The sequence below is a fragment of the Mytilus trossulus genome, chromosome 5, assembly GCF_036588685.1.
Source record: "Mytilus trossulus isolate FHL-02 chromosome 5, PNRI_Mtr1.1.1.hap1, whole genome shotgun sequence".
In the NCBI taxonomy this organism is placed as follows: Eukaryota; Metazoa; Mollusca; class Bivalvia; order Mytilida; family Mytilidae; genus Mytilus; species Mytilus trossulus.
In genome coordinates this window covers 63500932-63517521 of record NC_086377.1, presented here as the reverse complement: position 1 = coordinate 63517521, position 16590 = coordinate 63500932, and the positions used below count along the sequence as shown (strand labels likewise).

At 33.4% G+C, this 16590-nt stretch overlaps 2 protein-coding genes across 2 annotated transcripts; both read left to right on the top strand.

Annotated features, from left to right (window-relative positions):
* Positions 1–97: 97 nt before the first annotated feature.
* LOC134719793 (complement C1q tumor necrosis factor-related protein 3-like) lies at positions 98–1315 on the top strand. Its single transcript, XM_063582754.1, has 2 exons — positions 98–434; positions 835–1315. Exons 1-2 carry the CDS (start codon positions 254–256, stop codon positions 1287–1289), a joined length of 636 nt encoding a protein of 211 aa, XP_063438824.1. The 5' UTR covers positions 98–253; the 3' UTR covers positions 1290–1315.
* A 9762-nt stretch (positions 1316–11077) lies between these two features.
* LOC134719035 (uncharacterized) lies at positions 11078–16120 on the top strand. Its single transcript, XM_063581964.1, has 2 exons — positions 11078–11248; positions 13343–16120. The coding sequence occupies exons 1-2, from the start codon at positions 11158–11160 to the stop codon at positions 15865–15867; spliced, it is 2616 nt and encodes an 871-aa protein (XP_063438034.1). The 5' UTR covers positions 11078–11157; the 3' UTR covers positions 15868–16120.
* Positions 16121–16590: the final 470 nt, after the last annotated feature.

Sequence of the window (16590 nt, the reverse complement as noted above, 5' to 3'; positions counted from 1 at the left end):
AACGAAAGCATACATAAAAAAGTACTGTCTGATAACAAATGCCATACAAACTGTCTTTAAAATGTTTATTTAATGTTTGCAACGCTGTAAAAAAGATATTTGTATACGAAATGATACGAGATAAGTGCAAATGTTTACCTACGACCGATTAAACTTGTGACTGTTAAAGGTGTATTAAAATTAAAGACCAAGATGTTACTTCTCATGATATCTGATAAGAAATTGTCAATTATATTAACTGCCTTGTGGTGATATGATGTTCGTGTTCAGTATATTCCTATTGTTTACCTTGGTGACAGCTCAACCAAATACGCATGACTTAGATCTCGCATCAGTTGTGAAAAACTTGCAAGATGATCTACACCGCTTGAAAATACAGGTTGAGAACTTGGAAGAAAGTCACAAAACGTGTGTCTCAACGTTGAAATCTTTTGGTACGTAGCATATTTTATTTATTGATATCTTATCATACGATAGTGTATTTCTTATATATGACTAATAAAACCATATCAAAGACTTCTGCATCAGAAATATGTAACCTTATCTGTATTTGGCAATAGTTTTAGTATCAATGCTCTTAAACTTCATACTTTTTGCGGGGGCTTTTTTTGTGTGTGAACGCCACTGATATTTATTTTGTAGACGAAACCCGCGTCTGGTGTAAACATAATTGTTGAACAAGTTGCTAAAGATGTTTGTAAATTAATTGATATCAACATAACTAGTCCTGCTATCCAAAACCTAGCTATAACTGCCGATATTAACTCTTTACATGCATCAAGTTTTTACAACTATTTTAGTATTTGAAGATTATGCATTTCCATTTTTTTACAGGACTTGTACACAGAAAACGATTGTTGCTACCAGAAAATGACCAATCGGACCATGTAGCCTTTTCTGCGCATATCTCATCCGGATTTACAGCTGCTAGCTTAGGGAAAGGCCATGAGGTTGTTTATGATGTAAGCGACACCAACGTCGGAAACGGATATGACAATGTTACAGGAACATTCCGTGCACCATCAGCCGGTGTGTATGGCTTTACGTGGACAATTTGTGCTGACAATCATGGTGAAATACAAGTTGAGCTGGTTATTAATGGACGTCAACGTGGGGTTAATCATGTTGATTCGGAAATTAGCAACGATCTCGATTGTTCAACCGCCTTTGTCATCGAAAAGGTAAATATGGGTGATTTTGTCTTTATTCGGTCGACAGTTGCAGGCGAAGGACTATTTATGAGCGACGGTAGAGCTCGATGGGCATTTTCCGGTTGGAAATTATTTTGAATTGGTACCTAATTGAATGATTTGAGATAAAGACAGCAATATTTATTAAAAGTATGCTATTTCTAAATGTTGTTAATTTGTTTAGTGTATTAAACTGTATTTACCTCGTTAATTATATTGGTAATTCTTTGTGACACTATCTCTTGCTTTTTATGCTGTAGTGTTGGGAAAAACAAGCAATTTTCACTTGTAGCAATGACTTCGAACTTTTTTCCTTGATCACTTGTTACCTAATAACAATAGCAGTGTTACTTTGCCCCTTCGAAATCTAAAACAAACGTTCAGAGATGATAAGACCCCAAGGGTGACTGGGGAAACGAAATATGGTCACTTGGTCCGGCAGTAAAACGCTTGCTTAAGTGGGTCTGTCCGTTTGACTGTGCGTGATGTATAAAGTTTGCAGCCACGTCCGGGCAGAATGGGGACGTTAAATACAATGCCTCGTGTAAAAATAGTGCCATGCTCTTTGCACGTTAAGAACCCTTTCAACACCTCTTTAAGGGGTCCGTAGGTGACCTGTTGCAAGGCAAAATTTCTGTCCCTATCTAATATACTCTCATTTTTTAATGGAAGTCCAAATTTCCCCAACCTTCATCCCGGATGGCCTCTCTAATTACAAAAACCTACCTTTTGTAATTTTATTGTTCTCGTCCTGAACATGCATGAAAAATTTTCCACTGGACGTTAAACAACCAACAATTAATCAGAGAGATGATAAAATACAGATAATAAATTAAATCAGGGCTACATATTAGGGTTCACATTCCTTCATAACAAAACTCGACATTTTATAACAGCAAATTAAAGATCAACAGCATTTACCTGCCAGTTCCACATTTATATTTGCAATAGAAACACGACCAATGCCATCAGTGGAACATGCTTTGGAACGTTAATTTAATGCCTTTGGTCGAAAGTGTACAATGTTAATAGACATAACATAACCATAACGGCAACTCTCTGAAGTTACCAAAGCATACAAAGGCAGCGTTATCCATGTCGAATGTGTTGCCTTTGTCCGTAAAAAGTTTTTTCCTCTTGCAATATCATCTTACCTTTTGGTGGGTTATTTTTGTTGCCTGGCAGTATTCGAACTTCAACCATCATTGCCACACAAGCCGTATTCATTAAACTTAAATGAATATTGTTTATTATGTTTATTATAAGAATACTATTTTTTCTATATTTATCTTAAGGTCTGATATTCAAAGTTAAAAAACTTCTTAAATGGTAAAATTGATAAAATTGTATATACTTAGTTGACTCTCCCATCCTGGTCTTTGTAGAGATCACGTGTCCAATGATAGTAAAGTGTCCCTCTTACTACAGACTTTTTGATTTCTGTATTTTGGTATAACACTTTTTCACTGTTATTAATTATAACTTCAAAATGAAGAGACAAGAGGATGCCAAGCCAAATCAAATTCGTTTAAAAAAATAATAACTACAGCTAAAACCGAGGGTATTAACAGCTCAGTAGTCAGTACTTCGATACTGGCATGATTTATAACAAAGTATCTATAATTGTCTACAGAAAGTAAGGTTTCAACTCCCTCAGGCAAAATTAACCTAAAATGTATGGATTAGGGGTTTTTTAGATCCTTTTTGGTTTGAAGCTCTTCAAAGTATTCGGTCCTTACATATATTTGGCTTTCAAATATTCGCCTTTTGGCGTTCCTACTGAATGTCAATTCCAAAAGGCGCATCGGACGCATGACATTTACAACGTGGTGTTTTCATATTTTTCATTACATGTGACGCACAAGAACATGAAATACTACACAGAGAACTAAGGCTATAGCAACATGATTCAATTAAAAAAACAATAACAAACTCGCCGCAAGACTCGTTTATTACTGAAATTGAATAACTCAAATATATATCAAACGATGTTCAATTCTCATTTGTTTTGAACCCTATAATTATCGACCAAAAGGTATTATTTCTTGTCGATATTTGTGAGAAGAGTTTTAACTTTAAATATGTCGTGATACCCGATACCCAATTTTTCAACATTCAAAAAAGTATATATATGAGACTTGTTATTCAATCCTTAAGAAAGGTTGCCAATCAGTTCATCAATTCTATGCAATACTTTATTCTCAAATTTCTTACTATTTCATTCTAATATGATTTGACCAGGAAGAACATCTTCAAGAGCTATATCTGATAACTGGAGACGTTTAAGGAATGTAATTTAAATCCTCTTTTATGTTTAAACTAACAGGGGACATTATTCTTGTATCTGTATTCAGGATCTCTTTTCATCTTGGGTGTATGAAAATGACGAAATCACCAGGACATTTTAACATTCTACGTCGATGAAATACAGACAACACTATATCATACAGAACAATGCCAGAATTTGAAATTTTGGAAAAATACCACATAGAATTTATAAGGAGTGAAGTGAACTGAAAACTCGGGGTCAGATGTGCCATCTCACACAGCCAAGAAGACGCACTTACAAGGTCAGAAGGCCTAACTGAACATTTTTTTTATTCCCAGAATGGAGACTTGAAAACTGAAGCGTCCGGTATAGAGTGTGCAACGATGTTTGAACTTTAAGAACACTTGCGATATCTATTTGAACGTCTGTTGCAAGGCACAATCAGTGTCCTCTATCCCAGATGGAACCCATTACACGACTTCCGTTTGTGTTTAATGGTAGTTTGTTATCGTCTCAAACATGCATGCAACACTTGTCGTTAAATGTTATTCAACCAACAAAGAATCAATTAACAAAGTTGAAAACATTGGTCAGAAACTTTTCACTGTTTCCTTTATTTTGCTGTCTACGTAATTTATTTATTGAATGATACAGTATGTTATCAGATGGTCGTAGGGCACTATTACAATTGAAGATAGGTTTCAAGTTAACGTCATAGTCTTTATTTTTATTCATATCCCGAAAGCAATGAAAAAAGAGATTGTAAGTCGTTACTTTGAGGGTAGTAACGCGTTATTTCGATCAGACAATGTTAAGGAGAAGCTAAAGAATATAATGGGACTTTCAAACCCATAAGTCGTAAATAAACTGGCAATGTCATGGCAAAAAAAAATGAAAGACCAAAACATGTAAAAGACGAACAACAGTACACAAAACATAGAAAACTAAAGATTGAGAAAATCAAAACCCATCAAAAACTTAAGGTAATCTCAGGTTTTTTTGGGGGGTAAGCATATCCTGCTCCACATGTGGCACTCGTAGTGTTGCTAATTTTAATACAAACCCGGCGAGCAAGTTTCAAGAGGTTTTTCCTTGTCAGAACTATCATCCTGTTTGCACGACATTACTTTCCTTTGCTTGACTTGTCGTATTTCCTCCAGAGTGACTTTCTGATTTTTTGGTAATCTGTTTCATTATCCGACGTAGTTTGCTTTTGATTCACTGGTGTATTGTCAGAAGGGTAATTTTGATCCAAAAGTAGTTCGTTCCTGAAAGACAGCAGTTGGCTTTAAAAGAACAATTTGATATTGAAAGATTTATAGTATTTGGCAAATGTATTATTACAAAAACTTTGTGTAGGACTCGGATACTTCGGACGGTAACAAAAAAATAAATGCTGTTTGCGCCGCGAATATTTCAAGCATATTAAGGTCGTTGAACATGTTAATAAATTATGTTTTAGACGTTTGATGACAAAATAAAATACGATCATGCAAATCGTGGGAATTGTATAGTTTTCCTTATTCTAGGTATAAATGTAAATCATGTTTGTTTTTTTTTTTGGTATTGGGGATGTGTCGGATAGTTTATTTACAGTTTAAATCAATAAATTCTTAACTTTTTCCCCACCAATATTTGATTCCCGTACTTTACATCAAATATGATATCATTGAGGTACTTTGTAATTTACTAAAATGGAAAAATGCATACATATCAAATTCAAACATAAATGTATCATCCTGTTTTTAATGTGTCGGAATATTAGAACTTTTGTTTTACCCAAATTAGAAGTAGTTCTTTAAAGTTTGTACGCGTATGAGCTAACGAATTGAGTACTATTAAATAGAAAAAATGTTTTCTCTACGTGTTGCTAAGATTATTTTATTATTTTTGTCCTCCGCGGAACATTTTGTGGAGTAAGAAATACCGTCCGTTCAATCTTCCTAGCGCTCTCGCATGTACAATGTTTGCCAGATTAAAAAAACATAATCAGCAATGACTGTGCCGAAATTATTTTCAAGAGAGTTATACCTCTTAGAAACATAAATTATCAGAAAAATTGCATTACTAGCGCTCTCAAGTGTACAATTCTTGTCATTACTGGAAAATAACTTTCTACTGACGATTTCTACTCCAATTATTTTACTTTTCCAGCTAATGTTCGACAGAGATGTTGTTACTGGATTGGTTGAACAGTGCAACAGGTTATGTTGCTGAAACTGGCGAAGATGCCGAAACGAATGACAGTGACCGAAGACTGGTCCCCTGCCTATTGAACATAAATCCACTGGCGGGACTAACTCACAGACTGGTAGAGTGAATACAAACGAAACTTTCAGTATGGATTTTATTTTCACTTTAATGAACGGATGATATCAGTTCGAAAGGCTGACTTCGACTGAAGACTTAACTTCAGCCGAAATATTATAAAAACAGACAATGTTTCCAGGTTGCTACAGAATTTAAGATTACCCAATAATAGGGTTGACACAAACATAAGATTAACACTTTAGAGTAACAATGGACCGTAATTGAAAACGAATTAATGTCACTGTTATCATAAATGTCGTGGACAAGAACTGATTAAACAGATATTGCAAATAATTATCGATGTACGACATTAACTGATTAAATAGTTATCAAAGGTACCAGGATTATAATTTAGTACGCCAGACGCACGTTTCGTCTACATAAGACTCATCAGTGATGCTCATAAAATAATTATGAAATGAAATACAAAATGTAGTCGTGTAGCATATATAAACACAATCCCTTGCTTAGTTTTTCTCACAGTTTTAGATTCAAAAGAGACACATATGAAAGATCTTTAAGAATGCAAATCAACGAACATTGTCTGTTGAAATATAATGAAATTGTCTGAACGATTAAACAGAAACTATGAATAATATAAGAAACACGTCCAAATGTCCGAAATAAGAAATACATAAATTAGTCCGACTTTTTCCACGTTCACAAATGAATAAACATAAACAAATGTTACAATTTGTCTGTCGTGGTCTTTTATACAGTTTTGACATATTTTGGATAATTTGTTTAGCTCGACATTTTTTAAATATTTTGTCAGCGTTTTTTTGGATTTCAAAATATTAGTAACACAATTGCATTTTTACTTGTATGATATACTGTGGATTCATTTATTTTCGTGGGTACCAATTTTCGTGGATTGCGGAAAACTTGCATATTCGTGGATATTTAAATTCGTTGTTTGAGAAAAGTTTGCATACATTCCTATGGAAATTTTGTATTTCGTTCAACATTTAGATTCGTGGTTTCCCTGTTCCCACGAAATCCACGAAAATTGGTAACCAACGAATATAAATGAATCCACAGTACTTTTACCCATATCTGCCGTCTATGGTGGCAGGCCGGGACATCGATGGTTCTGGCCAGGTTGGGTTAAATTTGGCCCAGCAGTTTCAGAGGAAACGATTTTGGTAGAAGAAAACAACAGACGGCGGATGCAAGATCATCAGCAAAACTAACATGAACCTTCAAGCCAGGTGAGCTAATATGCCCAAAAAAAAGTTATGAATCTTATTTTGTAGTTTAATATCAGTAATGTCTCGGATGAGTTCGAAAATTAGTTCCGATTAAATATTGTTATAAGCGTTTGGAGAAATAATGATACTGATAGTATGGGAAATTGTTAGCGCTCTCATGTGAAATATTCTTGCCAGCTTATTATGATTCTTATATAGAAGTTTTATATCAGTAATGTCTCGGAAATTTTTGAAATGAATTGCCCATCACATGATGTTTTGAATTAGTTATGTCCTTTAGAAATATTAAACAAAATTTACAAATTGTTCTCAAGATAATTGTAAAAAAAGCAACGTTGTTTGTAGGTGTTAATTTAGATTGACAAAATATGTGCAACGCGAAGACACTGGAGATCTTTCTTTTTATTTTTTTTAGTCATTTTGAAGCTACTTATATTAGAATTGTCATTTTAATAATACATATTTTACTACACAAGTAAACATCAACTTATTGTGTTATGGTTTTTGTAAGTATGGGACCTTTTATGGTGAACCGTGTCAACAAATCAAAAACGCTTACGCCAATTTTCATGAAACTTTGATATTTGGTATATCTATTGACGTAACTCCCTGTTGTATTCATCAACAAACTTATTCTTAAAAATGGGCGATTTAAAAAATTTCTTACTATAACCCGAAATGCTTTGGACATTTAAATAAAAATGTTTTAAATAGTGATTATAAATGATCACATGAGTCCCCCTTTCGTTTTTTAAGGTAAAATTTTCTGAGATACATTTAACATAAAAATGTGTAGGATTTTTGGCATAAATCAATATACAAATGGCTGTGTTTTTCAAACCTCAGCTAAAAGTCTGAATCCATACTTGATACTAAATCCCTAACGGGAAGGATTGTGCCTGATATTCGTATGATGAAATCATAATCTTTTAATCAGTTTGATTGAAGTCTGGAGCTGGCATGTCAGTTAACTGCTAGTAGTCTGTTGTTATTTATGTATAATTGTCATTTTGTTTATTTTCTTTAGTTACATCTACTGACATCAGACTCGAACTTCTCTTGAATTGAATTTTAAATGTACGTATTGTTATGCATTTACTTTTCTACATTGGCTAGAGGTATAGGGGGAGGGTTGAGATCTCATAAACATGTTTAAACCTGCCGCATTTTTGCGCCTGTCCCAAGTCAGGAGCCTCTGGCCTTTGTTAGTCTTGTATTATTTTAATTTTAGTTTCTTGTGTACAATTTGGAAATTAGTATGGCGTTCATTATCACTGAACTAGTACATATTTGTTTAGGGGCCAGCTGAAGGACGCCTCCGGGTGCGGGAATTTATCGTTACATTGAAACCTGGTGGTGACCTTCTGTTGTTGTTTTTTCTATGGTCGGGTTGTTGTCTCTTTGATACATTCCCCATTTCCATTTTCAATTTTATTGTAGGTTTAAACAACATCACCCAAGAATGTATATCGGCTATGAAGTCGATCTCGGTAAAAAACAAAACTGGCCAGAAAATTGTGAATAAATTAGTCTTTTGACCTTGTTGACATTTGTTGTTATGTCATGTATTTGGAAAGATGTAATTCAAATGTATGTTCCAATGCGAATATAAATCATAAATTTATAAGAGCTTAATTGCCACCTCTTTTGTGTAAAGAAAATACAGTCTAACATGAAATTAAGCTCTAAACACCTAAAATTATTGTCTTGCGTATACTTTCCTGGGAATCGAAACCTTTCGGTGATGAAATATCTTTATTTCTTTGAAATAAGCACGTGTAAGGAAATGTTTTCAATTTGCTGTGATACCTCCCATAATCATATATATAACTTTAAAACGACAACTTAACAGTCACTTGAAGGTTTGTGCGAAAACTGTGCTTACAGAAACGAAAACTTAACAGTCACTTGAAGCGAAAACTGTGTTTTACAAATACGAAAACCTAGGAAGACGTGATTTGGAAACATGCTAACTATTTATAAGAAATTTTGAGATATCAAGATGACTATCTGTTTACATTTATCATATAACTGATATTAGGTAAGTAAAACATGACAAAACAGAAGTATTCATTTGGAATAGTACTTTCGCCTAAAGTAGATGAAATTTCCCATTTAAAAAAGAAACCAATTGTCCATTCGTTTTTGATGCGTTTTGTTTCCAAATTGATTTTCCTCTGAGTTCAGTATTTTTGTGATTTTACTTTTGAGTACAAATTGATATATTTAATCATTAATTTATAACTGATAGAAGTTAAGAACGCGAGTAAACACATCTGCACGTCAATAAAAGAGGTCATTCAAAGTTAAAAGACGGGTAGTTTGGGTGGTGGGTGTAAAAGAATTCAATTTAAAAGTTCATGTCGGTATTGGGAACTGTATTACCTTTGTTACACCTTCAGTGTTTTCCTTGACAAGACTATGACTGGAACAATTGCAAATTAATTTATAGTATGGTCAAATGGCCGCCCTCTGCATCAAGTTCACTGTCGAGCAAGTTGCAGAGACATAAAGATTATACACAACTGTACAATATAAAAAAGAAGATGTGGTATGATTGCCAATGAGACAACTATCCAAAAAAGACCAAACGACTCAAACATTAACAACTATAGGTAATCGTACGGCCTTCAACAATGAGCAAAGCCCATACCGCATAGTCAGCTATACAAGGCCCCGATAAAACAATCTAAAACAATTCAAACGAGAAAACTAACGGCCTCATTTATGTAAACAAAATGAACGAAAAACAAATATGTAACACATAAACAAACGAAATCCACTGAATTACAGGCTCCTGACTTGGAACAGGCACATACATATATAATGTGGCGGGAATGTTAGTTGAAATCTTCAATACACTTTTTATTTTGACATAAATCAATAGAAATAAATACAATCTTCTTTTGCGACTTTATAATACCAAACCAAACAATTGGATTCAATCAGAATGTATACAGTGCGGTTGCAAGAGTACACTTTAACATATTACAATTGAATAACCGGCGAAAACATTTTAATGTCAATATATTTGATTCGATTTATTATATTCCAGTTGAAATAATTGTTTCTTTTTAAAAGACATTGAAATGTATTACAAAATATAAATATGTTGTAAAAAAAAATATAAAATGATTAAAAGTTTTATCACGCTACAGTATGTGAGAATGTTATTTTGATAATGAGTAATTTCGCTAAGTTTTAGTAAATTGTAAGACCTTTTGTCAGATTTGAAAATGAGAATGTATCTTGTACGAATATTTAAATTGTCTGACCAAGCAAAATAGCCTTTTTGTGCTGATGCTGCGTAAAGAATTCACTACTCAATCATCAATCAGATTCGACTTAAAAATAAGGGGAAACAACACTAGACAACATGTTATACGTGAAACATCTTGTTTTGTTTATCAAAAATGATAATCCGATTGTATGATATTAGTAGGAACTATGTTAGTGTGTTTTAGTTTGAGAAAAGTTCTACCAGTTAACAATATCAGATTTTTTTTATCATTTAGTAGTTAAATATAAATCTTCACAGATAACGAAAATAGTGAAAAACAACGAAAAAAGTGCTATTTAAAATTGAAAAAAAAGGTTTGTCATGTTTTTTTCTTATTTTGTCATCAAGTAAAATTTGCAAAACACATTTAAAAATAATGTATGTTTGTTTAAGAATGAAGTAGGGATTTCTTTGCGGGATTTAAAGAGTTAAATAAAGCGGCCTTCATATGCGTTTCCAAACTTAAATGTTTTTAGCATAAATCACTAATTAATTTTGTTTTGTCTTAAAATGGCGATGTGTAGCTAATGTCGCTTTACAAATCATATTTTTGTTTCGAATCAGATTTTGGTTACCATTTAAATACTACGAGCGTGCGGACATGTAACAATCGCTCATAAAACGTGGGCCTTCGACTAAACAGTAAATTAAAAATGCAAATATATATTTGTTTAGGGGCTAGCTGAAGGACGCCTCCGGGTGCGGGAATTTCTCGCTACATTGAAGACCTGTTGGTGACCTTCTTCTGTTGTTTTTTCTATGGTCGGGTTGTTGTCTCGTTGACACATTCCCCATTTCCATTCTCAATTTTATATAATTAAACAGGAGCAATGAAAAAAATATCATATACATGTTTTTATTTCAGTAAGACTGCAAAAATAATATTACCAAAGTAAAATGAGTTCTAAACTATTAGTAGTAACTATTCAGTTTATTGTCGTTTTGTTGATATTTGTGGCAGTCAATGGTGTAACAACAAACTATACAGGTAAGATTTAAAAGACTTTTTTTACTATTTGGTCACTTTGACAAATTTCCCATTTTCATTCTCAATTTAATGGTCAAAAGATCTAAAAATAATTGAAAAGTAACGGTCGATGCATTCCATCAATGATGTCTTGCGTACAAAATTTTAATCCTAATATTTATGACGAGTTTATTCTCCATATAACGTGGAACACTGTTTAATGATGTTCGCTACTTTGTTTTAAAACATAAGCTATTTAAAAGACTGTTATACACTGATAGTATGTAAAAAGGATATCAAAATATGCTTGTTTTCGAGTTATAAGGCATGTAAAATTTGGATGGAAATAATTTTATCGAGTATTTTGATACATTTAACATTGAACCCTTTTTTCTTTCGAAAACAATGAAAATATATCAAGGATTTTATAAGATTTTCAATAACGGCTTTGTTTATTACTATACTATTTATATATATAATAAAAATATGAAAAGCCAAACCAGAATATCTGGCAAAAATGAAAAACAAGAGGAGCGAAAGTTATATTTCCAACGCAGATGCTAGTGGCGAAAGATTACCTCCTTTGTTAATACTGCAGCAATACTACTTCGTCTATTGGTTGACTTCAAATCCTAGTATCCATATAATAATGATAATATTCGAACCGAACGTATAATTCCGATTTATTTCACTACTTCAACAATGCAGAAATTATGTTATCTTCAATTTTAATATATGCAACAAAATCTCTTTTTAGCTAGCTCTTAGTCAACATGTTTTAACCAAGGGTGTTGTTTTACAGCGTTAACACAGACCGGATTTAAAATCAAATGATTTTCAATCTTTTTTTATTGAATGATAGAAACACAAATAATATCGGGTATCTATCCATGACACAATATCAGTAAATGGACAACAAAAACCTACAAAAAGCTATCAAGTACGTTTTAGAATCAGTATTGAAAAAGTATTTGTTTAAAAAGAATAGCAAGAGCTAAAGTCAACATGATAATGCATATCTGGTTGCAGTACCTACAAGGATATATTTATGTTTCGTAAAAGGATGACTGCTATCAGATTGTGTTTTCATTTGTTACTTGAAACAGGCATCAATCAGAAGATAGTCTTGTTATTTCTCTTTTGTTACAGAAAACTAGTTTGTTCCTTGTCATCATCATATTTGAAAGAACTAAGTAATTTAGTACATGCACACTGCACAACAGAGGCATATTATGTGATAAGTGGAAGAGATCTTTCGAAATTATTCAAATAGATACAGGAAGATGTGGTATAAGTGTCAATGAGACAACTCTCCATTCAAATCAAAATTTATAAAAGAAAACCATTATAGGTCAAGGTACGGTCGTCAAGATGGAGCCTTGGCTCACACCGAACAGAAAGCTATAATGGGTCCCCCAAAAAAATAATAATGAAAAACCATTCAAACGTCAAAATCAACGGTCTAATCAATATAAAAAAAAAGAGAAACGAGAACCACTGATGAATCACATCAACAAACGACAACTACTGAACATCAGATTCCTGACTTAGGACAGGTGCAAACTATTGCAAGTTCATATTGTTGATTTTAAATGAATGACTTTAATTATTAATGATTGCTCGAAATTATCTATTTTTATTTTCCATTTATTTTTATTATTCATTTTTTTTTGTGCTGATTGGATTTATGCAGTATCGATCGACACACTCGTTAATGTCTGTCTAGTGTTTTGATTATTTGATAATTCAACTCGTCATGAGATATACACGAAATAATGCTCTAAAAAATTTGGTCGGGAGTTGAAAAATTGATACAAATGAATGCAGTTTGTATTTATCCTTTTTGTTTTACACTTTTTTACCATTCAATCTTTCAACAAGAGTCGGTCCTATAGTGAACTTTAGACCCTAAGCTTTCATTTAAAACCAAAACTACACAACTAGTTCGCCTGTTGACAATAATACACTAGTGGTTCTATACCTTTAAGCAATCTCACTATGGGTTAAACGACCGATCACGTTCTGGTTTTTTTCACGATGTTATAATAATGTGTAATATGTAAACGAAACGAATTTCTGACCGTTAAGACTGGTATCATTGATGTTTTATTTCAGGAGCATTTTGTAAAGTAGCCTTTGAAGACGAGAAAGATGGTCAAAGTAGAGTCAATACATCTGCGAAACTTTTACATATTACACTGGACTTTAAAAACACGACGACCATGTTAGTTCTACAAGATACCATTACTCTATATAATCCACACGAATGGATTATAACATCGGGGACATATGGAAGTGGATTGTTACAATTAAGATCTATCTATGAAATCCTTTCATTAAAATCATTAAGTGTGCACACAAGAAGAAACAACATTAAATTAAAACAATTTCCCCATGACTGCTTGCAAGGAATGAACGCATCAGAATTCGAATTAATTATACGGATGTTCTTGCTTCAACATATTGGTACAAATGAAGAGGTCTGCAATATCCATATCCTGGACGACTCCGGATTTGCGGAATTCGATCATGAATGCTGTTCTTTAGGTGCGGACACGGTTGAGTGCTATGTCGTTAGGAAGAATTTACCGATGCGAATGATTGACATTTGCTCTTATATAGTTGTCGTTCTCGTTATCCTGTACTGTCCCCTTCTGATACCGTCTTCTTTATACAAAAGAAAGCTAGAGTTCATCCATCGTCTAGCTGAACCATTGAGAATTAGATGTAAAAAGACGGGAACTGACCTTACGTGGAGACAGAATGGTTTAAGAAGTCTTGTGTATCTGGCAAGATTTGTTAAAAATAAACCAGAGGAAGACGAAGATAAGATTGTCTCAGAATATACATTCGGGAAATATTTTCAAAGTACTTTGGAGAAAATGTCTCGTAATGGGTTTTACGAAATTGTCATAAGTCAATTGCATTTCAAGGTAAAACACAGAGAGATAATTTCCGAAAGTAAAATTGAAACTGGATTATTACACATTTGTTATAATTTATTCATCAAATGTGGACGAAGAAAGAAATATGATAGAAATATTTGGATTAAGAAAAATCCATATAACTGTTGCTATCGAAATGTACTCGGTTGTTTTAGGCCGTTCGGAAAGGAATACCCTTGGTACAAATGCTTACGCGTCTTTATGCATATCGTTCTCGCGGCAGTTGTCTGCTCCCCATGGGTGTTCCGAATATGTGTCTATTACCTCTACGAATATTCACTAAGAAATGAACGTCTTAAAGCGGCAGAAAAGAGGAATTTGAAGTTAAGACTACACGAAAATTTGATGTTCTATCTTACACCTATTCACGTACTATTTATAGCTTGCTATGTCATACTGGCGTTAGAATGGATTTCCTTCAGATTTATGAGTAAAAATGTCAAATATTTGACAAAGGAGATGTTGCAAATATGCTTTCATGGAATGAATGACTCAGCAAAAATGAAAAAGGTTTTCTTTTGGGCAATCAATACGCTGAGTATCCCAATTAAAAGCTGTGGTATTTTCGGATTTTTTCTAGGCGTGATATTTTGGCCAATCACATTGCCATACGTTGTAATTGTCGTCTGCTATCACATATTCCCCACAATCAGACTATGTGTTTCGTTGTTTTGGATAATCGTATTCGATACCATTCCGGATTTTCGATCTTGCAGCGTCAGCATAAAACAACACCGGTTCCCACTGTTAACATTCTTTACAGATCCGATTCAGAACACATTTGATATAGGATATATTGAATATCGTAAAAGTCGAGGGAAAATCATAAGATTCGTACAAATACTGTTCTCCATTTTAGCAGTTTGCTCTATTGGTTTAATAACGATAGAGTGCGTAGTTTTCCTAATCGATGTTGCGGTGTATACAATGATTGGCCTTATTTTAAACTCATCCCATGCGATGCAATTAGTTTCTGCCTTTTCTATCGCCTGGTTTTACTTCCAAAAATGCTTTGAAGGGAATAGTGGTATATATTTGAAATATACGAAGGTGATTTTGCGCATATTACAAAACGAAAACAAAGACGAGTTACAACTGGTGGCTGATCTTGATTCTACCCACCAGACTAATACAGCATTCCTGGTCAAACATGCTAAATGCAATGCGGAATTTTTCGTCAATAATAATAGAAAGCCCATGTTGACAACGAAAGGCGTAGTATTACTTCTGGATAAGTATGACAACCTATATATAGAACGAGCATTTTTCCGGAAGGCTTGTCAGATTGATCACCCATCCTGTCCGGGTCCGGTGCATGAACAGATTATGAAATCATTCCGACGTTTTATGTCCATAGTTATGTTCCTGATCTTTGTGACGCTTATAGTGCTGGCATTTGGTGAAACATACAGCATTTCTATTTCAAACCAGCTCCTAGCCACCATTGCTGGTGGCTTCGTGCCATGGGTCCTAATGAAATCTGACATTTTGTTTAAAAATCCAGTTGAACCTGATTTTGATCAGTTATCCGAAAACATTTGTTTTCAATCAAGACTTAAAGAAAAGATAAACAACGACGAGGAAACATGGCGGATTTCCGATATGGAAGTAGAAAGTATAAGAGAAATACAAGCCACTGACAAAATCGACTTAATCGTTAAAATACCACAGTCTGGTATGCGAACTGCGCTTTAGCAAATTGTTAACTCTTTCGCTACTTAAATTTAGCTATTTATAATTTAACATTATCCATAGGTTTTGATGATTCAGACATGACTTGCAGACAAGCTTTTTCTTGATGTTTGTTCTTAAAGATAAAAAAAAGATGGTCCAATTTCCCTTACAAATTTTTTTCTCAACAACTAAGTATAAACTTCTCAATCACATTTTGAAAGCGTATGGTGTTAAAGAGGATACTACCAGCTGAAAACTTTTAGTATTTTTGATTATGTTGGTTTTTTCAAATGTGTATGCTGCTATTATTTATTTATATTTCTAGTAAGCTTGCAACAGACATACAATAAAGTATATAACAAACACGTTGTTATTTTAGTATGTTTTATGATTATAATAATTGTGTTTTTTTACGTTTTGTTAGACTTTCGAAGTCCTTTCGTTTCAACGTAGTGCCATTAAAATGTTGTCCTTTAACCTTTGCTTTTCATAAATTCATGACATATTGTTTAAAAACTCATATCAAATCCTTAATATTTTTATCAAATGCTTTGAATATAAAACTTCCAACGTTAGATTTATGAAAATGCAGGAGATATCAACTTTAAAAGACTGCTCTTTCTAGAAACAAGGACGCAACAATGTAAACAACAGGATGCAGAATTCAAGAAATGAAAATAACACTTTGTAATTTAAGCGCTTTTCTGGATTTATCATCACCAGTAACGCTCGACGCCAAATGTT

Bases quoted from the DNA above. Each gene is read 5' to 3' on its own strand.
- LOC134719793 (XM_063582754.1), top strand. From the start codon at position 254: ATGATGTTCGTGTTCAGTATATTCCTATTGTTTACCTTGGTGACAGCT. The intron at 435-834 runs GTACGTAGCATA...ATTTTTTTACAG, and splicing joins CTCAACGTTGAAATCTTTTG to GACTTGTACACAGAAAACGA.
- LOC134719035 (XM_063581964.1), top strand. From the start codon at position 11,158: ATGAGTTCTAAACTATTAGTAGTAACTATTCAGTTTATTGTCGTTTTG. The intron at 11,249-13,342 runs GTAAGATTTAAA...GTTTTATTTCAG, and splicing joins TGTAACAACAAACTATACAG to GAGCATTTTGTAAAGTAGCC.